General features: G+C 44.2%; 1 protein-coding gene across 1 annotated transcript in view; it reads left to right on the top strand.

Moving 5' to 3' along the window:
• The window catches only part of LOC124165138 (annexin B9-like), a 96,210-nt gene that overhangs the window by 53,368 nt on the left and 25,253 nt on the right, over positions 1–17,589 (top strand). The window contains exon 3 of the mRNA XM_046542443.1: positions 16,303–16,339. Coding sequence (XP_046398399.1) covers positions 16,303–16,339 — 37 coding nt within the window. The remainder of the gene's footprint in view (positions 1–16,302; positions 16,340–17,589) is intronic.

A 17,589-nucleotide genomic window follows, 5' to 3' on the forward strand; every position in this document is an offset into this window, starting at 1 on the left:
TCTTTACTCCATAATAAATACTAAGTAATTCCTTTTCACATTGACTGTAATTCACTTCACAGTCACTCATTGTTCTTGAAACACATGCTACTAATTTATTCTCATTTCCACATTTAATAAAGAGACAACATCCTAGTCCATCCTTAGATGCATCACATTGCATAATTATTGGCTTACATGGATCAAAGGGAACTAAGGATGATGCTTGTGAAATTTTATCTTTAAGGTTGTCAAGGACCTTATCATGATTAGGCAACCATTTAAATTCAACATTCTTCTTCAATAAATGAAATAATGGTTTCATGACCTGATTCATATCTGGTACATACCGTCTTACATAATTAAATGAGCCTAAAAGTCTTTGCAACTCTTTCTTATTTTTTGGACTCTTAAGTGACTTTAGGGCATCTACTCTTTGAGGATCAATTTGCATCCCTTGTTCAGAAATTATTTGTCCCATAAATTTGACCTTAGATTTCTTAAATTGCATTTTGTCTCCATTAAATTTGGCATTAACCATTTTGGCAGTATTGATCACATTTTGTAGGGCTTGATCATGTTCCTCATCAGACCTTCCCATGATAAGCAAATCATCTCTGCACACAATGACATTAGGTATGCTACCAAAATATTTTAACACTTTCTCATCAAATAAATCACCTGAGTTACTTAACCCATAAGGTAACACTTTGCAACGATAAACACCAAACGGTGTAGCAAAACAACATAACCAAGATGATTCAACATCTAATAGTAATTGATGAAACCCTTCTGACAGATCAAGGGTTGTAAAAAAATTTTTCCCTCTACATTTCATGCAAATATCCTCCAATTTGTATGGAATCAAAGGTTTTCTAACAATAATTTTATTTAGATCTGACGGATCCAAACATAGTCTCAACTTCTTGTTTGATTTCTCAATCAAGACAATTCTATTAACACATGCATTATCACTCATGTTCTCAACTTTGCATATAGCACCTCTTTTTTCCAATCGATCCAATTCACACTTAAACTGATCCATGAGGGCATGCGGGACTCTGGATGGAGGATACAATATTTCTCCTACCTTGTCTCTGATACTTAGTGAACACTTGTCCGGAAATTGCCCATGACCTTGGAATACTTCTTTGTTCTCTGAAATAAATTTACTTTCAGCACTAAAATTTAACATATCTGGCACTTTTGCTTTCTGAGCTTTGATTTGGTGCACTTTTTCATTAGTTTGAGTAACCCTTTGAACAAGATTTAACGCACAACACCCTGGTAAACCCAATAAAACTTTACATTTCCACTCAACAATCATAAAATCAAGACATGACTGATTGTTAGTTGATTTGCAACATAAATTTACTACACCCAAAGGTTTTTTATTACTACCATCAAAACCTTCTAACTGGACATTTGTTTTACGTAAGCTTACTGGTTTATCAAGTTTCTCCAAAATACACAAAGGCATTACATTTACTTCCGATCCTGGGTCTAGCTTCATCTTCACTTTCTTACCTTCCACATTTAGTATAGCAAACCACTCGGTAACATTTTGAGTAATACTTTCAACACTTTTCACACTTTGATCACCCTTTGTCACATTATAAACAACATTCACATTTTCACAAAATAATAGAGACGAATCAGATTCATTCTCATCGTCTTTTTCTACACTTTTCACAGCTTTTACCTTACACGAGACGGCAAAGTGATTTTTCAACCCACACTTTCGACATGTCTTCCCGTAAGCTGGACATTGAGGAATACCATGTTCTGTTTGACATCGTGTACATTTAAATATTTTCTTCTGAAACACTTTACCTTGGGGTTTTGAATTGCTTTGCCTGTGTCTGGTTTTTACAGCATCCACTACTGTACCTGCTGTGTCGCCTATTTCTTCCATCTTGTTTGCCTGTTGTCTGCTCTGTTCCGTCGCTCGACAATAAGTTTCTGCCTTCCTCAATGTTAAGTTATCAACTCTTAACAGACCTTCACGGATAACTTTATCCCTAATACCATGCACTATTTTATCCCTCAAAATTTTCTCCTCAACGGTTTCTTCATCCGTTGTATCGTTATAATTGCAAGATTTAATTAACTTCCTGCATGCTGTCATAAACTGGCCAAAAGTCTCACCTTCATTTTGCTTCCGATCCATAAACAAGTATCGTTCGTAACACTCATTCGTCCGTGGCTTCACATATTTACCAAGTCTTTTGGTCACATTTTCATAAGATTTGCGTTCCTTGCCAGTCATTGGGATCGTTGACAGAACACTGCGGGCTTCCTCCCCCATAATATTTCGCAACAGTGATAGTTTGACTTTATCATGCGATTCATCATGTCCGATGGCAATCAAGTAATCTTCAAATGCATCCAACCACGCAGGAAATTTAGTAGCAGCATTGGCACCCTGGAGGTCGAGATCTGGTGGAAGTTTCACCGACGATGCCAACAACGCGTCCATGATGATATATTTGACTATTACACCAGTTACTAATACTTATTTATTCCTCCCAACTTGTCTAACGACTGCGCCATGTTTAAACTTATTTTTGGTGGTGCCCAGACCATAACTAAACACATAGGTTCAAGACAATTGGGAATAGAACAAGCATGTGGCAATAACACGAACGATCTATTGAAACTTCTCAAACCGCCATCTTTATTCCGCGTACCACTTGTACCACCTTAACCAAATTACATATTCATACATAACCAATGACACAATACCTTTTGTATTTTTTAGCATTATTTGCCCTCTGCATCCTATCTTATGTCATCATGCTTGTTTGCACACCCTGTTTTGTCCCGGTTGTAATGATAACTGTTCCTGGAAAATCAGCCCACAAAGTTCTCTCATCCGTTTTTTTCTAATTTTTAATAATGGGAGCTATATACTCAAGAAGTATCTTTTTTAAGCCTCCTTTCCATTCCTCTCTTGTATATAAAATTAGTCATTTTCCCTAGTAGAATTGTTTCGATGAATAGCTTGGCAGTTATATTAGTTTTTATTTTGTGGGAGTTTCCCTATCTTGTTTATACGATGAACCGCCGTTTGACCCCCTCGGCCACAAAGTTTATTCTTTTTGACACATGAAGTTTGAAGCTTTTTATTGCTACACCAGCAGCATCACCCTAGGGTGCGGTGTAAGTCTTCAGATTAGTTTTTTTCGCTCACATACCCTTTGATTTTCTTAGCTTATCTTGCTGGGTATTCATATTCTGGGTATGGGTGCAATTTACTTTCTATTATTAAAGTAATTTTTTGGGAACACATATCTGGAAGAGGGAATGGGCGCATATGTACGGGCAATCTTTAAAAACCAGCTTGGATTTTTTGGTGTACCGAGGTCGATGGTTGGTCACATGGGAACACTTCTCTGACTCGGGAAAAATAAACACACTATGGGAGCCATGGCGCTTAACTGGCAGGGGACAGAATCTCTCAGTCTGGATGCAGTCCATTGTCGCTTCCACTGAATTGCTCTCGGGCAGTGAAAGGAACTCCCCTGGAAGTCGGAGAGTGAGCCTATATGCCACTTCCACAGGATTGGCTTGGAGGTTGTCTTTCCTGGCAGTACGCAGACCAAACATGACCGCAGGAAGGGCCTTTGTCCACCGCTGGTCACCGTGGCAACGAATCGCTGCTTTGAGCTAACGGTGCAATTGCTCCACCATCCCATTGGCGGAGGGGTGGTACGCCGTCGTCCGGAAATTTTGCGCACCGGAAAGTTTTATGAGCTGGTGGAAGAGGTCGCTCTGGAACTGCCGGCCTTGGTCAGTGGTGATGCGCCGGGGGGTTCCAAAGTGGGATATCCAATTCCGAAAAAACACTTTGACAACGGTTTCGGCAGTATTATTGGCAACGGGGTACCCTTCAGGCCAACGGCTGAAACGGTCAACGCAGGTTAACATGTAACAAAAACCGTCGCTACATGGGTGGGGTCCAACCAAGTCGATGTGCATGTGACTAAATTTGTTTTCAGCCACGGGAAAATCACCTACTGGCGCGGATAAATGATGGGTGACTTTGTTCCGCTGGCACTGCAAGCACAAGCGGGCCCAGGTGCAGCAGTCTTTCCTAAACGATGGCCACACAAAACGCTCCGCCACTAATCTGGCGGTCTGACGGATTCCTGGGTGGGACAAGTTATGTGGAGAGTTAAACGCTTTCTTGCGGAATGGCTGGGTGAGGAATGGACGGGCTATATTTTGGGACACATCGCAGGACACATTTGGGACACATTAACTACGTGTGGGATAAAAACAACGACTGTGTAACAAACGTAAATCTTTTGACATCCAGCATCATTCAAGCCGCCGAAATTAGCATACCACGATCTCGAAGCATCCTTCCAAGAAATGCGGTGCCATGGTGGAATGAAACCTGCGCAGAAGCCATTAAAAAACGTAAGAAAGCTCTCCGAATTTTCAACAAGTATCCTACAGCAAATAATCTCTCCGCTTTTCGGCGACTAAGAGCGAAAGCGCGTCAGGTAATAAAGGACGCAAAGAGGATTTCTTGGATGAATTTTGTCTCCGGTGTCAACCACAGGACTCCGCTTGCACAGGTATGGCGTAAGGTGAGGAGCATATCGGGTAGCAGCCAGCATCTAGGTATATCCTTCCTAGAAGTCGAAGGAAAGGTTATCACTTCTCCAGCTGCGATAGGGAACGTATTCGCCCAATTACTCGCCAAAGTGAGCAGCGACGAATGCTATGAACCTTCTTTTGCGATCCTCAAGAAAAGGCTCGAGAACGTCCCTATATCCTTTATGGAGCCTAAAACAACGGCAGACTACAATATGCCATTTACCATTTGGGAGCTGAAATCTGCCATCCATGACTCCCACGACACGTCCCCAGGACCCGACGAGATCCACAATGCCTTCCTCCGAAATCTATCGGAATCGGCGTTGCTGGAAATCCTTGAAACTTTTAATCAGCTCTGGGCCAATGGGGATTTTCCTCCGTCCTGGCGGGAGTCCGTCATTGTTCCCATCCGAAAACATGGAAAAGACCGAGCTGATCCGAATTCTTACCGGTCGATTTCTCTCACCAGCTGCCTGTGCAAGTTAATGGAGCGAATGGTAAATCGACGTCTCATTTGGTGGCTGGAGCGTCGAAAACTCCTCTCTAGGATACAATGCGGATTCAGACGGAACCGTTCCACAATGGATCACTTGGTTAGAATTGAAAATTTCATCCAAGAAGCCTTCCTTCTCCGCCAACACGTAGTCGGTGTATTTTTCGACTTAGAGAAGGCTTACGACCGGGTCTGGCGACGTAAGATTCTACGCGTATTACGCGAGTGGGGTTTTAGAGGCTGTTTGCCCATTTTTATACAAAAATTTTTAACCAACCGTGTTTTTAAAGTAAGGACGGGAAAGTTGTCAAATTTTTACCCTCTTGACAACGGAGTTCCCCAAGGCTCCGTTCTGAGCGTGACGTTGTTCGCTATTGCGATCAACGACATAGCTCACTGCATCAAGGAGCCAGTGTTAGGGTCACTGTTTGTGGATGATCTCGCGATTTTCTGCAGATCATCTAGGGTCGTGAATGCATCGCGTATGGCGCAACTCACCATCAATAAACTTCACAAATGGACCCAAAATAACGGCTTCCTTTTCTCTTTGGAGAAAACAAAGTGCGTTCACTTTTCTCGCACTCGGGGCGTCCATGTAAATCCCACGTTACACCTAGGTGGTAGAAACCTCCCATTTGTGGAATCAGTCCGTTTTCTGGGGATGACCCTCGACCACAAACTCAACTGGAAGGAGCACATTAATTCTGTCAAGGTAAACTGTTTGAAGTCTTTGAACATTTTAAAGTTTTTAAGCCACGCATCTTGGGGAGCAGACCGCACCACCTTAATTTTACTTTACCGCACACTGGTGCGGTCGAAATTAGACTACGGCTCATTCGTGTATGCGTCCGCTCGCGAGACGTATTTGAAAGCACTTAATTCAGTGCATAACGCAGGTCTGCGACTATGCACTGGGGCGTTTAGGACCAGCCCGATTCCCAGTATATATACCGACGCAGGCGAGCCTCCTCTATGCTACCGAAGGACCTGGCTTCTTTGTAGCTACGTTTCCAAAATTTTAGCAATGACGAGTCACCCATGTTATAGTTTACTTTTTAAACCCCGTTTTATTAATGTTTTTAACCGAAGGACTTAAGCAACCAGACCAGTAAGCGTTCGTTTTAACGATTTTATTCGCGGATGCGAATTCACGCTACCTGAAGTGTATCCTGTTTCATTCTCGGAACACCCCCCTTGGATCACTCCCACTCCGGTGGTGAATATTCTTTCACGATCTCGACCGAAGTCTTCCACAACTCCCTCGGAGTACCAGCGTTTGTTTGCCATGTTCCGATGGAATCACCCCAACCTTACCCCCGTTTACACTGACGGTTCGAAAGATAACTCTGCTTGTGCATGTGCAGTGTTCTCCCCTATCCACGGGAACATCAGAGCAAAGCTTCACCCGATGTGCAGTGTGTACACGGCGGAGCTTTATGCCATAAGGACAGCTCTAGAAGCCCTAGGTGACCACGGCGGCTCCTTTGTCATATGCACTGACTCCAGGAGCTCGCTACAAGCCATCTCTGGCTTCTCACCCGTGCACCCGATCGTGCAAGAAATACACTCTCTCCTGCTGACCCTTTCGAGAAAGGGTTTGAATATCCATTTTCTGTGGGTACCGGGACATGAGGGGATAGCCGGGAATGAGATAGCAGACGCTATGGCCAAGGAAGCTCTGAATAACGAAGTTCTTGTCTCAACGCTGGTTCCCCACGAGGACTTACGAGCATCTCTAAGAAATGTGGTATTTGGAAAATGGAGGGAGTCATGGAGGATTCTAAATAATAACAAGCTCCGTGGCATCAAGGACATGGTAGCAGCGTGGCCCTCCTCAGCTCGTAGTAATCGGAGAGAGGAAGTAGTACTTACACGATTGAGGATAGGGCACAGCCCCCTGACCCATGGGTATCTCTTTACTGAAGAGAAGGAACCTCCCCAATGTGGGGATTGTAAATGTCCATTAAGTATTAGACACATCATGCTAGATTGTGTTAAGTACCGCGAAGCGCGAAGACGAAATAATCTAGGGGGAGACCTAAAAACCCTTTTAGGAGACCACCCTACCAACTTAATCTGTACATTTCGGTTTCTCAGAGAAATAAACATTTTTAATAGAGTCTAATTATGTACACTTTCAACGAGGACATCAGATGCAGTAGATTACTTTATACATAACTTTTGTAATTAAATAGCACAGTAGTGGTGCAAAATGACCTTGCCGTCGACGCACCCTAAATACAAATACTAGTACTACTACTACCACATCGCAGGCTAGAGGCAACGTCGAATCCGGGAAGACAATATCCTTAAGCACAAGGGAAGAATTGGTGTGGAATTGGGCGACTTCCTTTTCCGTTTTGTGCGATTCTGCCAGCAGCTGGAAGTTCACTGCAGACGAAATTTGGTCCACCCGCGACATGGCATCTGCCAAAATGTTGTCACGACCGGCCACGTACTGGATATCCGTCGTGAATTGGGCAACGAGGTCTAAATGTCTGAATTGACGGGGAGAGCACTTGTCACGTCTTTGCGAAAAGGCAAATGTCAGCAGCTTATGGTCGGTAAAAATGGTGAAGTTACGTCCTTCCACCATGTGCCGAAATTGTAGAACTGCCTTGTACACTGCCAACAACTCTCTGTCTTACGCACTATACTATTTCTGTGCATCATTCAGTTTCTTGGTCCAGAAGGCAAGAGGCTGCCATCCATTCGGGGTAAGCTGTTGGAGGGCAGATGTAACTGATGCGTTCGAAGCATCCATGAAGAGCCCGAGTGGAAGGGTCACATCCGGAAGTGCCAATAGAGCGCACTGGCTGAGTGCTTTCTTGCAGCTGCGGAAAACAGATTCCAACTCGGGAGTCCACAGAATGTTGTCTTCACTTTTAGGGCTATGCGAAAGGAGATCTATGAGAGGAGCCTGTTATTCGGCGGCATTGGGGATGAATCGCCGGTAATAAATTAGCATCCCTAAAAACTGTCGTAATTCCGGATAGTTGTAGGAACAGGAAATTTAAGGACGGCTTCGACTTTATCAGGAAGGGGACGTACGCCTTTTTTAAGAATCTGATCAACCTAAAAAGTTCACTTCCGACACTCCGAAACTGCACTTGGCGGGATTAATGACAATACTGTACTCCTTAAGACGGTTAAACAACACTTAAATGAATCATATGCTCGTCCGAGGACGCCACTAGGATATCGTCTATATATGCGTATGCAAAACTAAGTCCTTTCAGCACATCGTCGACAAACCTTTGAAAAGTTTGCGCAGCATTAAGAAGACAAAACGTCATAAACGGGAATTCAAAGAGCCCAAAAGGAGTGACGATGGCCGTCTTCGGAATGTGAGCAGCATGCACCGGAATTTGCTGAAATGCACTCACTAAATCTATCTTAGTGAAAACTGCCTTCCCGCACAAAGTCTGCGCAAAATCCTCTATGTTGGGGACCGGGTAACGGTCCGGCACTGTTTTCGCGTTTAAGGCGCGGTAATCTCCACACAAGCGCCACTCATCTCCGTTTTTGGGGACTAAATGGAGGGCGGAGGACCATGAACTGTCAGATCTCCTCGCGATACCCGTCTTCACCATCAATTTAAATTCCCGCTTAGCAATGGCCAGTCTATCGGGAGCGAGACGTCGAGGTTTGGACTTAACTGGATGGCCCGGGACGGTGTGGGTGTAGCGCTCTGTGGAATGCAGCACTCGCTGAGGAAGGCCCGGCGGTCTCGTGATCTCTGGGAATCCTTCCAAGAGGCGGTGGTTTGGGGATGAACCATTAATGACGCGCACTTGGATCACCTCCCGAGGGGCAACTACACCAGATACCGAGAGTGTTGTGGCGCTGTCCACCAGACGCCTCTGCGCAACGTCCACTAAAAGCCAGTCGGCACCGAGAATGGGTTACGGCACACCCGCAACCACAAACTTCCAAATTAGCTCCCTCCGTAGACCAAGGGAAAGCATCACGCACCCGAACGTATGTACGGGGGAATTATTTGCTGCGAACAGCTGAAAATTCGACTTTGGGCGTCGCTCCTTTAGGAATTTAACGGGGTACACGCAGATATCGGCTCCGGTATCCAACAAAAATTCCTTCCGGGAAACACTGTCGTGGACGAAAAGGCGGTCGGATTTGTGAGGGCAGTCTCCCGCACCGTCACAGACTGCCCGTTTTGTTGGGATGCGTGTACTTCGGGGCTCTCTCCCCGAAACGGCTGTGATACCAGCAAACGCCGTCCTGTTGTGACTGATGGCCGGTAAATAATAAAGATATCTCTCGCATCGATCACCATTTGATACTACCCGAATTTATTAGCAGAGATCAACAACAACAACAATACTCATCTCTATGTAAATATAGGTATTGAATCATCCATAAACATAAACATTAATATAAACATTATTATACACATTTAATATAAACATTTAATCACATTAGTTCTCCCCCACTTATTTGAAGACAACATAGTCTTTAAGATAGGTCGGCTTTTGCCGGTTCCTGGGAAGGTGCGGTAGGAGGCTACTGGCCGAAGGAGACGGGGTTGGTCGAACGACTTGCGGAGGAGAAGGTGCCAGCGGCGATTGGTGGGTTGGCGGCAATTGATAATCAGGAGGCACCCCTGCAGCTCCTGCTGAGGATGGCACACCCATTGTGTGTTGTGGAAACAAAGGCGAGAATGTGACTTGTTTCTTCGGAACCAAGGTGGCTATCAGCTGATTGATGTGACGTTTTATGATTCGACCGTTATCCAACTTTACGATGTAATGGCAATTGCCGAGCTTCTTTAATACGATGCCAAACTCTCAACTGTGATGAATTCCTGCATAAATCTTCACCTGTACTCTCTCCCCCAACTGGAGACTGCGAATTCGTGAGTTAGTATGTTTTGTTGGGACAAAAGCTTTGCAGTTGGGAAGCAGGGCATCGAGACGAGTGCGGATCCTCCTCTTTAAGTACAGCTCTGCAGGAGTCCGACCTGAGGCCAAAGGTGTTGCCCTATAGCGGAACATAATGTCCCGTAACTTGGTGGTTAGTGGAGTAGGATCATCAGCAGCAGCTATAAGCCTCCTCTTCAATGTCTGGATGCTGCGTTCCGCAAGTCCATTAGTGGCTGGGTGATTAGGTGCGCTGAACTTCTGGAATATTCCTCGCTCTTTGCAGTATTTTAGGAACTCTTCGCTCCTGAAGATGCTTGCATTGTCCGACACCATTACGGAAGGGTAGCCATGTACTGAAAAGATGCCCTCCAGCGTAACGATTGTTTTGGCAGAGGATGGAGCGCCATGGATCATGCGGACTTCTGCCCACTTCGACCTTGCATCCACACACATTAGGAAAAATTGGCTATCAAATGGCCCTGCAAAATCGATATGCACCCTCTCCCAATTCTCATCAGGCTGATTCCAGTGATGAATCGGCGCTTTCGGCGGACTGTGGCGGACCTTAGCACAGGGCTCGCAACTCTTAACAAGACGTTCAATATCTTTGTCTAACCCTTCCCAGTACACGTATCTCCGGGCAAGTTGCTTCATCTTCGTGACTCCCAAATGCGACATATGAAGCTCTTTAAGAATTTGTGCTTGGAGTGACTTCGGAATTACTGCACGATCGGAGCGGAACAACATGTCACCAGAGACAGTGTACGGGCTATCCTTGCGGCTGGTCTTGAGCTCCTGTAGAAGCGCTTGCAACTCTGGATCCTTGGCGGTTTCCTCAGCAACAATATCTGCAGTGATTGATGCGCTCGAGATTTGTAGCAGGGTTTCAGCATGCAAAGCGTTGATTTCTTGATCGATAGAGATTTCTAGAGAAGGACTAGATGTAGAGGCTGGGGCGCGAGATAAACAGTCAACATTCTCATTCTCTCTCCCCTTCTTGCATCGAACTGTGTAATCAAGACCACTGAGAAAAGATGCATACCTCAGTAAACGCGAAGAGGTCATCTGTGGTAGTGGACGATCTGGGTGAAAAATCCTTGAGAGTGGCTCATTATCTGTGACGAGAACGAAACGCTTTCCGAAAATGTAGTTGAAGAAGTGCGTTGTTGCATATATAATGGCCAAGGCCTCTCTGTCAAGCTGACTATAATTAGACTCAGCCTGCGTCAGAGCTCGTGAGGCATAAGCAATTGGGCGCTCATGACCATCAATATCATGGCTAAGTACTGCAGCTATCCCAGTTGGTGAGGCATCAGTTGTGAGTATGACTTGCTTTGATGGATCGAATGGAATGAGTAGTCTATCCGAGCACAACTCTGATTTGAGATTTACGAAGGCAGCTTCTTCAGCAGCAGACCAAACGAAGCGTTCACCCGTTCTTAGCAAGCGGCGTAGTGGATAGGACTTTGAAGAGAAGTCTGGAATAAACCTGGAATAATATGTTACTAAGCCCAGGAATCTCCTCAACTCACCCAAATCCTTTGGTCGTGGCATTTGAGAAACTGCTTGAATTTTAACTGGGCACTTTTGAATCTGATTATGCGACACTACATGACCAAGATAACTGATGCTTTCCTTGAAGAATGAACATTTGGCACGATTGAGATGAAGATCATTCTCTCTGAGGCGTTCCAAACATGCAGTAAGATTTCTGGTACATTCTTCAAGATCTGAACCATGACAGATAATGTCATCGAAGTATGCCTCCACCTTTGGTAAGCCATTCAACAATTGACCTAGAATGCGATTGAATTCCGCTGGAGCAGTCTTAATCCCGAAGCTGAGGCGATTCATTCGGAACGTGCCTTTGTGTGTTGAAATCGTTTGAATCTTGCTCCCTTCTTCATCGACCCGTAAATGCAGGTAAGCCTTGTACAAGTCCAATTTGCAAAAATACTTGGAACCTCTGAGGCTGTGGAGAACCTCGTCTATTCTGCGGATGGGGTAATTTGATGCAACGAGTCTAGAATTCACCCCACATTTGTAGTCTACGCATAGCCTCACTCCTCCATCGGGCTTAGGTATTACCACGAGTGGCGATCCCCAGTCACTTGATATAATGGGAGTGATGACACCTTGTTTTTCCAATGTGGATAACTCTCTTTCAACTCTCTCTCTCAATGCAAAAGGAACATCTCGTTCACGGTTAAAAATGGGTGTCACGCCTTCTCTAAGTTGAAGATGTACTTCGACGTTTGGAACACACCCGATTCTTTCTTCAAAAATTTGTTCATATTTCTTGAAGATGTCTTCTAGTGAGGTGACTACTTTCACATTGACAGTGCGAAGACCTGATTCATGGTTATCTATTTCTTTTAGACTAATTCCGAGTCCACGAATCCACATTCGTCCGAGTAGAGCATCATGCCCTGCTGGTACTATAAATAGATCGGCGTCCATTGACTTCCTATTATAGGTAACCGAGACAGTAACTTTGCCTTTGGGTTTGATAACGTGGTCTGAGTATGAGCGGAAAGAAATTGATGTCGGTTGAAGCGGTATACTAAGTCCAAGTTTGTTGAAATCGGGTTCTGAGATTAAAGAGAAACGCGCACCTGAATCCACTTCGAACGACTGCGGCTTGTTATTGAGAGTGACTGTTACGATGTATTTATCGGTGTCTGGTCCAACTTCATACAAATCCTCAGTGTCTTCGATGCGAGTGATGCCATAATCATTGTTTGAATGACGATCTTCTTCTTGTTCTTGAGACCGCTGAGACGACAGGGTGTTGGTCTTCGATTTACGGAGCAGGGTGGTGATGCAGACTTTGGAAATGTGACCGATTTTCCCACAGGAAATGCACTTTAGAGATTCGCGCATTGTTCTGCAATCTCGCGATTTATGGTTTGTGCGACCACATTTGAGGCAAATACCATCGAGACCTAATGACCGATAATTAATATGCCCTCTAGAATTGCGGGAATGGGAAAAATGACGCGGATGAGAGTTGGACTGACGGCGATTATCTTGAGATTCGGAACTCCGGCGACTGCGACGTTTTCCTTCTTGACGACGATAAATCTTATTTGTATCTGCGGCTTGATCCGATGTCTTCTCAGGCGATTTACTCAACTGTCCCGATTCGAAGCGAGATGCTTCTAGTGCTGTGGCTTTCGTCAGGATTCCGTCGAAATCCTTGAGATTTGTCTCTTGCAGTATCGCTTCTCGTATCCAGCTATCCTTCAGGCCTCTGATAAACTGAGCACGGAGGAATATATCAGCTATTGAGAACTTCTTTTTGCACGTGGTAGTAGGACAAGTAGCGTAGAAATCACAGTCTTTAAGCTTTCCCTTCAGCGATGCGACGAAATCCGAAATTGATTGATGCGGCTGTTGAGTAATGCTGAGAAAATAATGCTGTGAGACGACCGTTGAGACTGATGGTGACAGCATTTTCTCAAAATGAGCCTTCAAGGTTTTGAAATCGATTTCTTTAATAGGATCATCTGGTCCTAGAAATGCAGCAAGATTATTGTAGTGATCTTTTCCGATCGATGAACGCAGGAGTTGAGCCTTTTTTATATCATCGCTGACGTTCTTGAGATCGCAGTAATTATTGAAGCGTTCCATATACGAAGAAAACTTTTCAGTTTTTGCGTCGTAGGCTTCAAATGGAATTATCTGCGGAGCTGGTGTGGTTTGCTGATTTTTGATGACGGAAGTTAGCGCAGAAAGTAATTCTTTGAGCTGTTTTGAGTCCATTATATCCGGGTTAAATTTACGTAAATAAGCGTCGACAAGGTTTTTTCTGGTCTTTGCACTTCACAATCTTTCTTTTTTTTAATCCTCGTCGCCAACTTGTTGTGACTGATGGCCGGTAAATAATAAAGATATCTCTCGCATCGATCACCATTTGATACTACCCGAATTTATTAGCAGAGATCAACAACAACAACAATACTCATCTCTATGTAAATATAGGTATTGAATCATCCATAAACATAAACATTAATATAAACATTATTATACACATTTAATATAAACATTTAATCACATTAGGTTACGGCACACCCGCAACCACAAACTTCCAAATTAGCTCCCTCCGTAGACCAAGGGAAAGCATCACGCACCCGAACGTATGTACGGGGGAATTATTTCCTGCGAACAGCTGAAAATTCGACTTTGGGCGTCGCTCCTTTAGGAATTTAACGGGGTACACGCAGATATCGGCTCCGGTATCCAACAAAAATTCCTTCCGGGAAACACTGTCGTGGACGAAAAGGCGGTCGGATTTGTGAGGGCAGTCTCCCGCACCGTCACAGACTGCCCGTTTTGTTGGGATGCGTGTACTTCGGGGCTCTCTCCCCGAAACGGCTGTGATACCAGCAAACGCCGTCCTGCTGGAACCGGTGAGAGGATCGGGTGCGGTTGTGCTGGCGGTCCCGGCTGCGGCAACGAGAGCGGGGTCGAGAATCTCGGTCCATGGTGAGCGCTGCAACTTGTTGCGTTAGGGCCTCGATCTTCGTCATTAACCTCTCTTGCACCTCGTCGGAACCCACAGCGGCGATTTGGGCCAAGGGAGTCGGCTCAGCTACTTTGTCCGCCAATGAACTGAGGTCGGCCAAGCTCATGTTGGCTTGAGTAACCAAGATGGCGTGCACATGCCGTGGCCGGCGGCTGAGGCAGACGGTGCATAGGAAATCATCCTGAATGGCCTCACCAGCTAAAAAACGGAGGTGGTGAAGGAACTAGGTAGGATTGCGGCTACCGATCTTATTGTTGCCCAACAGCTGCTTGATATGCTGATGTTCGGAGACCGACAACTGACGGACAAGCTCTTCCCGGAGTTTTGTAAATTTGTCAGCTGCGGGGGGATTAGTAATTATGTCCTCGACTTCTTGGGCGTACCGCATATCGAGATTAGCAACCAATACCCAAAACTTATCATTGTCTTCCGTGATTCCTGCCATCTTGAAATGGCCCTCTAGTTGTGCAAACCACAAATTAGGTCTTTCTGCACAAAAGGGCGGCAACCGCATGGCCATGCGACTAACTGCTTTGGAGCCGGTAGCCATTTTTAGAGCGCTCAAATCACAGGCTAGAACGTGGCACAAAAACACTAACAGAATTAAATAAATCACAGTCCCGAAACACTTAAAATCGATCACTTGGGCTTGTTCAAGGTGGTAAACCAGGAGCACGTTGCGGCTAAACTTCACGATCACGTCGGGGTCACCACTTTGGTGTATCGAGGTCGATGGTTGTTTACGCTAATTAAATAAGCGAATTACACTGTGAATACAAGCTTATTGGCTGCACTAACGTTAGAGCCCCCGAAGCAGAATAGGAAAATAAGCGACACGCTGATGGCGGACGGGCTTGCTGATGCTCTAGTGCTCGGGGTGTTTCTCTTCTCCGCTCCGGTTCGCAACTCTTAGGCCCTTATTAGAGGAGGTAGCCAGGCGACGTTGCCAGCGGCAGTAGCTGGCTACTAAATCTAGTAGCCAGTTATGTAGCCAGTTCAGTAGCCAGAATGTTTTCTGTATTGATAAAAATATTTGTCGTGCAATCTGACCGAGTGGTGACATGAGACTGGTGACCGCGTGTGATAAGCTCCATATGCCACAACGCAGCGTTGCCAGTATGGGTAGCCAGTGGCGACCAGAGTGGCGACGGGGCTCAGTAGCCAGTCAGTCGCCAAAGTGTGGCTACGTCGCTGGCTACCCTCGTGTAATAAGGTCCATAAGAATCAATGACCCATGACAAGCTGAGTAACCAGTTTCGTTGCTGGCGACGTCGCCTGGCTATCTCGTCTAATAAGGGCCTTGGTTCCGCCCTCGCTCGCCGCCACCTCTCGCGGCCGGCGCAATAATCGCTGACAGCTGAGGGCCGCCATGCGCCCTCCCTCCAAATGTGGCCGCCACAGATTTTAATCTGAAGCCTAAGAGTATTGGCAAAGATTATTGCAAATATTCAATGAATGCTAACCAGTGGTGATATTTTATCATAAATCAATCTTTAGAAGTTAAGCTGCTGGAGACAAAAATCTCTCTGCTACATCTACATTCAAATTTATTAACAAAAGGGATTATCCGACAGTGAATGAGAGCTTGTACAAACTCAATGAGGAATTAACATGTTGATTAAAGTGTGATGATGCAGTGTGATGTTAAATCTATTTTCTGGTCACCTATGTGGTGAAAATTAATATGCCTTGAGTTAATGTGGTGAATGCTGTGTGGGTTGCAAAAAATGTTACCTGATTTCATAAGGTTTTCACTGATTTATATATTTGTACCTACATGCTTTTCTAATAATTCTGCCTTTATTTTTTAGGCTTTTCTTTGTATCATCTGTGATGTACCGTTCCCAGGTAAGGGAAGAATATTCAATGTTAACTTTTCCTTGGTCTGTGCCATTTGTCATTAGGACTTAAGAAACAGTTTTAAGAAGTTTTTCATTTATTTTCTAGCTTAGATTTTTTAGGGTTTGCAATCATTCATCAGATGACTATAAAACAAATCCACTTGAATAAATTAATTCTATAGTTATTTATTTATCATCGTGGTTACTTCTGCTGCCACATAATCCCAAAGATCCTCATGAAGCAGGTATACTTTTCCAAGTCCATCTTCCATTGCTCATAATTCACGGATCCAATTTTTCAATTTGTAGCAATGAGCCTCCAAACACAATTTTCATGTGTGGTTACATCTTGCCACTTTAAATTAATTTTGCGAAAACTTAAGTAAACTAAAAACTTAATTAAACCAAAACTTAAATCACCATTAGGCTGGCTCACACAATTACAATCTTGAAATACTTTAACCAGCCGACCATCACTAAAAAAGAATAGGTATATCATTTCTCTAGCCAAAGAAATACTTTCATCTCCACACAGTGGACCCATAAATTGTTGTGCTGCTCAGAATAAGATGAATTAAGATACTTGCATCTAAGAAATGATAATATGCCATGCACTTTTTCTATGCCAAGACTGACGTCACATGTCTTTTATTTCAAAAAAAGAATGACGAAATAGAATAACGATAACATGTTGATTAGCTATGTGTCCCAACACTAAGCACAAACTAGATTACATACACAAAAGATTTATTTATTTTTTAGTAAAATGTACATATTTAACTTGTTTTATACAGACTATCATTTCGAAACCTGAGATTTACCTGATAGATATATGTATATTTTTTGGAATATGAGGTTAAAAGCCTGAAAATTTCCCCAGAATCTTATAGAAATGCATGCCTAGTGGTAGGAAAAAAAATATACCCATAGTACTCATTCAACTAGGAGTTTTCTTCCCTGTATGGCAAATGACTGCGAAGTTCATCAAGAGTGAAATTTGCGATGAAAAAAATCATGTGGCTTTTCTGTGATTCGAACCTAAATATCCTAAATGCTGGTTAGCTAAGCTGTGAGTTGCACCTTCAAGCCATCTACATACCTCCAAGGAAACTTTCACAAAGATTTCTGAACTGGTAGCATACCTAAGGGTGCACAATCCCCTGAATAAAGGACCTCTTTGAAAAATCTGTCTAATCTGTGATGTGTTCACTTTATGTTTGCGGGTGAGCTTTTGTGAGAGTTGGTACACTTTTGGAG

The sequence above is a fragment of the Ischnura elegans genome, chromosome 9 (genome assembly GCF_921293095.1).
Source record: "Ischnura elegans chromosome 9, ioIscEleg1.1, whole genome shotgun sequence".
In the NCBI taxonomy this organism is placed as follows: Eukaryota; Metazoa; Arthropoda; class Insecta; order Odonata; family Coenagrionidae; genus Ischnura; species Ischnura elegans.